Raw genomic sequence first — 5,515 nt, forward strand, 5'->3', positions numbered from 1 at the left:
GTATTGATGACAATGACAATCTTGTAATTACTTGAAGATGATGAGGGTGAGAGAGTAACGATGTCATTTTCGAAAAAAAAAAAAATTGATGGCATTTTCGTAAATTATATGAACTTGTGGGGTGAATAGGGCAAAACCAATTTAAAAAAAAAAAAAAAGTTAGTTTTGTGTTTGACTTTAAGTTGTAGGTCAATTTTGCAAAAAGTCCGTCTTTCTATTGTATTCTCTGTAGTGTCTCCCTATACTCTTGCTTCCGTATCATTTTCTACATAGCTGATATTTTAAGCAATGGTGGATGAATTTCTTTACTCTCCGATCAAACCACACTTCTTCCAGCCTCTTCTTCCAGGCTTCCACACTCACCTCGTACTACTCTCTTTTTCTATTTTTATATATTTTTTCTGTTTTTGAAAAAGGGCATTTTTCTTTTATTTCTTCCCAAGAAAAGAATGTCTACAACAATGTTACTTGCTTAACTTTTTTTGTAATCTTGTTGCGTGTTTGGTGCAGAACATTCCTGTAGCTTTCTTCTCGAAGCACGTCGTAGGAAGACACGACCACGTCAAGATTGCGAAACTGAGAACATATGCGTCTGATAAAAATTGGAAAGTGAAGATGGATGGCTCGAAGCTCACTGATGGATGGGAAGATTTTGCAGTTGCGCATGATCTCAGAGTTGGTGACATGATCGTTTTCAGACATGAAGGAGAAATGGTGTTTCATGTCACAGCTTTGGGACCAAGTTGCTGTGAGATTCAGTATACATCAACTCACAACATCAATGATGATAGTCATGATGAGACCAACAATATTGGTATACTTTTTGTTCTATGGAATATACTCATATTCTGAAGAAAGAGATGCAAATATATGATTATTTTAAATTGTAATACAGTTACAGGAAACAGTTCAAGAGAGAAGAGGAAAAGAGTGAAGAAGAATCCAAAACCAGTTCCACAAGCTTCATTACACAGTTCTTGTTATGTGGGATCTGTCAGTAATTCTAGCCTGAAACATAATAAGCTGGTGAATACAAAACTTTGGTTTATTTCTTTATTTGTATATTTATATGCATTGTGTGTTTGACTCATGTGTATAACGTTGGCGTTTTGCAGTATCTTGGGAAGGAGTTTGTGGCTGCAAATGGTCTAAACAAAGGATGCAGTGAGATAGTTTTAAAGAATGAACGTGGAGGAAGATGGACTTTACCTTTGAAACATTACAAATCAATCAACCATACTTATCTAGGACCAGGCTGGACCCCATTCTGTCAAGTAAACGGGATCAAAGCTGAAGATTCCTTCATGTTTAAACTGGTTAGAACCGGGGACAAGCCTGTTCTTTGTTTGTGCCCTGAAGAATCATCCCACCGCGACAAAACGCCATTAGAGTGTCTAGAAGATAGTGATGATGTGAATCCTCTCTCCTCTAGTACTTGCAGCGGAGACAAGAGTAGCAAGTCCAAAGAAAGTAAAGAGGAGAGTCTTGGAGACAAGAGAGCTTCATCTTCATATAGTGAAGACCGATTTTTGACGTTAACTCTCACACAAAAAGCTGTTAAACGCTATCAACTGGTAAAGATCATAAACAAGTCTGCTTCAAGGTTGTCCCTTATACTTATTATATTTTAGTGTCTAAAATCGAATCTTTGTGCAGTTTCTTCCGATGGGTTTCGCGAAGAGGAATGGCATCAACAAGCCAGGGAAGATAACTCTGTTGGGTCAAGATGGAGTAAAACAAGAGGTGGCTCTTATGCAGAACAAAAGAACTGGACAAAATGCAAATTGGAAAAGGTTGGAGAGTGTTCCGTGATGCTCATGGCCTAAAGATAGGACATCCCTTCGTGTTGGAACTCATTGGGGAGGATGAAGCAAGCCCCGTACTTAAGTTCTGCACAAAACATTAAAACTTTTGTTTCTAGAGAAGATTCCTGTGATGTCTACTTGCTACTTGCTATGCATTATTTAACTTATCTGTCAAGTTTTTTTTAGCTGCAGTAGATTGTTGGCTGCATTTCCCTTGTGCTTCTTGACTAGATGTATGTCTACTTATCTGAATCTTGTTGTGAATTCAAGAATGATTTAGAACTTTACTGCAACAAGGTTTTTTCGATCTTACACCACTAGTGTGTAGAGCTTTACATTGCAGCACTGCTTCCGAACAAACACCGTCTCCGGGTTGGCAAAAGGCAATGTTCATCTTTTAGTTGGTAACCTTTGAGAAATTGAAATATCATCACTTTGTGCATCAAGATCCCTTTTAAGACATTCTTCTCCTCCTGGCGACAAGAAGAAATAAGTCTTTTAGTTTCTTATCCCAATATAAAATGTGAGAACAGAGCAACTAAACTATGATATCATTTGTTAGGTATTAATTCACGGACCAAGTTATGGGAGAACAATGATGAGATTTTGAGTAAGTAACAATGATCCTTATGTTAACAATGTGAAACATGCACTTCAGAAGCATGATAAGTTTATAACTCTTCTTTTTTGTCACTCAGACACCAACGTAATCACTCAAACCCACTTGAAAATGTTATACAAAGAAAGATAGATGATACACTCAGAACAATCCAAACTAACGATTACAAAAACTAAAAGATAAAAAGGATGATGCTAAAGACTGAAGACGTTAAACCTGTGCACCGCAAGAGGCGTTTTACTTTGCAGAATCAATACCAATCTCTAGACGTCGATAACTCAGCAGACATGTGTCAATATATATCTCGTCATATGTATGAATTTCAAATTATTTTTTTTTGTAGAATTAGAGAATATGAATATATTATTGTGTTGTGTTTTGATTAGAGTTGTATATATACATAAACCATAGGCCTATCTCATTTAGGAATAGAATTTATCTAAATTTTATGTCATATATCTATGGACTTCAGATAGTTGGTCCGCAAGATAAACATTTTGCTATCTAATATATCTCATATAGTTTTTCATACTCACAAGATTGGCAAGATAAAGTTTCTGGAAAAGAGAAAAGAAAAAAGTAATCATCTCAAAACATTCAAGAGGAAGAGGACAAGTCTCATAAGGCTCTCACCTTTATCAAAAGTGAATCCACCATTCTGTTGCTCAGCATATATATATATATATATTTTCAGTGATATATTGAGATATTCTCTTGACGGGTTAAACAATGGAGGATCTATCTCTTCACTCTCCAGTCAAACCACACTTCTTCCAGCCTCTTCTTCCTGGCTTCCACACTCACCTCGTACTACTCTCTTTCGTTTCAAGAATACAACAATGTTCCACTTGCTTAATCTTGTTCCTTGTTTGGTGCAGACCATTCCTGTAGCTTTCTTTTTGAAGCACGTCCAAGGAAGAAACGACCAGATCAAAATTGCCAAACTGACAACAGATGCGTCCGACAATACTTGGACAGTGAGGATGGACGGCTTGAAACTTACCCATGGCTGGGAAGATTTTGCACTCGCGCATGATCTCAGAGTTGGTGACATGATCGTTTTTAGACATGAAGGAGAACTAGAGTTTCACGTCACAGCTTTGGGACCAAGTTGCTGTGAGATTCAGTATACATCATCTCACAACATCAATCATAATCAGACCAACAACATCGATGCGTGTTCTTTATCAGATCATTCTCGTTTTGTAGCAAAAGTCTCATCCTCGAATCTAAGACTCGATCGACTGGTTAGATTAAGCAAAATGTATCTTAATAATAGTTTTACTTATGTTATGTCTGAGCTGGTTTAATCAAACTCTGTGATGGCATTGCAGTATTTGCCAATGAGCTTTGCGAGGACAAACGGTTTGGACAAAATGAGCGGTGAGGAGATCATTCTTCTTAACGAAGAAGGAAGATCATGGAGTTTGAAATTGAAACACGACAAGTCAGACATGCATACTTTTATCAGACCTGGTTGGAGAAGATTCTGCGCTGAAAATGGGATGAGCCATGGTCACTATACATTGAAACTGGTCCGAAACTCTGGACCACCGGTTATTAAGTTGTGCGGCCAAGTGCATAATCGACCAAAACAAGTTCCAGTAGTATCTTCATTACACCATTCTTGCTTTGTGGGATCTGTCACTTCTAATAGCCTCAAAACTGATAAACTGGTGAATACATAAAGCATCATTAGTGATTAGACTCTCACAAAGAGTATCTTGATATTAATATTTATAGTAATTTAGTTTTATAATTAAATTTTAATTTTAAAAGAAATAAGTGTATCAATTAGAAGCTGACATGTGTAGCTAGTCTCTTAAGTTTTATCCATCATTTCTTTCCTACTTTTTGTCTTTTAAATAATTTTTTATACCATCACTGCGGATGGCCTAAACTCACACTATAGTTTCATTCGTATAGTGTGTTTGTCGTTTATGTGATGTGGTGTTTTTGCAGTATCTTGGGAAGAAGTTTGTTAGTGAAAATGGTCTGGATAGAGGATGTAGTGAAGTAGTTTTGAAGAATGAATGGGGAGGAAGATGGAGTTTAGCTTTGAGATGCTATGAATCAGCCAAGCAGACTTATCTTGGACCAGGCTGGAGAACTTTCTGTCAAGTAAACGGGATCAAAGTTGGAGATTCCTTCAAGTTTAAACTGGTTGGAACAGGGGACAATCCTGTTCTCTTGTTGTGCACTAGAAAAACGCCATTAGAATGTCCAGAAGAGAGTAGTGGGTCAGATACTAGCAGCGGAGATGATAGTAGCAAATCCCAAGAAAGTGAAGAGGAGAGTCTTGGAGACAAGAACATCTCACAGTAGTGCGTTAAGATGGAGAAAAATGAAGAATTTCTAGAGATGCAGAACACCAAACGAAAGTCTCTTTGAGAGAAGAAGCTTGCTCAGCAGTATTCTCTTGCTATCCGTCAACTTTCTTTTAGCTTGAATAACTTAGATTCGCAGCAGTGTATTGACTGCATTTCCTTGTTGTTTCAATCTAGATGTCTACTCATATAGAAAGGGCTGCCTTTGATTATTTAGAAGTTTCTAATTTCTTAGCTGATTAATTTCTCTGAAAGATTCCATAAAATAGTTTTTTTTAGTGTTTGTCACAAAAAGCAGGTATTTGCACTCTACACATAAGCCTTATGTCATATTTAAGTGTATGCACATTTTTTGTTTGCTTCGGTTATGTCGAAATTTTTATGACACTTATACCCTTATTCCATTTGATCCTAACCTACGGATTGCAAGTTTCCCAAATTTTCGGTTTAGATTTATTTCTGATGACTCATTCCTACACAAAAGCGCTCACAAGTTGTTTCTTTATTTTATTATTTTTGAAATATTTCACCTAAACTTTAAAATTCTCTAATCTCCAAAACTCTTTCCAACTCCTCTTTTAAATTCACATGTCAATATCTCCATTGATTTGAAGCTTAAAGTCCAGATTCAACTCCTCAATTACTCTTTCATCCTTTCAAAACTACCCGAAATCGTTAAAGCTTCTAATGTCTACCAGCGGTCCTGTATGGCTGTATCCCCTAATCTTCCATTTCCTTTTAGGTTGTTCGCTATCGGTGAAGAA

General features: G+C 36.8%; 1 protein-coding gene across 1 annotated transcript; it reads left to right on the forward strand.

Moving 5' to 3' along the window:
• The first annotated feature begins 288 nt into the window (after window positions 1-288).
• On the forward strand, window positions 289-4,989 carry LOC106302778 (B3 domain-containing protein REM17-like). The gene is made up of 8 exons (XM_013739214.1): window positions 289-366; window positions 511-814; window positions 902-1,026; window positions 1,116-1,574; window positions 1,657-1,731; window positions 3,303-3,671; window positions 3,759-4,100; window positions 4,387-4,989. Exons 1-8 carry the CDS (start codon window positions 289-291, stop codon window positions 4,747-4,749), a joined length of 2,115 nt encoding a protein of 704 aa, XP_013594668.1. The 3' UTR covers window positions 4,750-4,989.
• The last annotated feature ends 526 nt before the right edge of the window (window positions 4,990-5,515 follow it).

The sequence above is a fragment of the Brassica oleracea genome, chromosome C7, assembly GCF_000695525.1.
Source record: "Brassica oleracea var. oleracea cultivar TO1000 chromosome C7, BOL, whole genome shotgun sequence".
Classification (NCBI taxonomy): Eukaryota; Viridiplantae; Streptophyta; class Magnoliopsida; order Brassicales; family Brassicaceae; genus Brassica; species Brassica oleracea.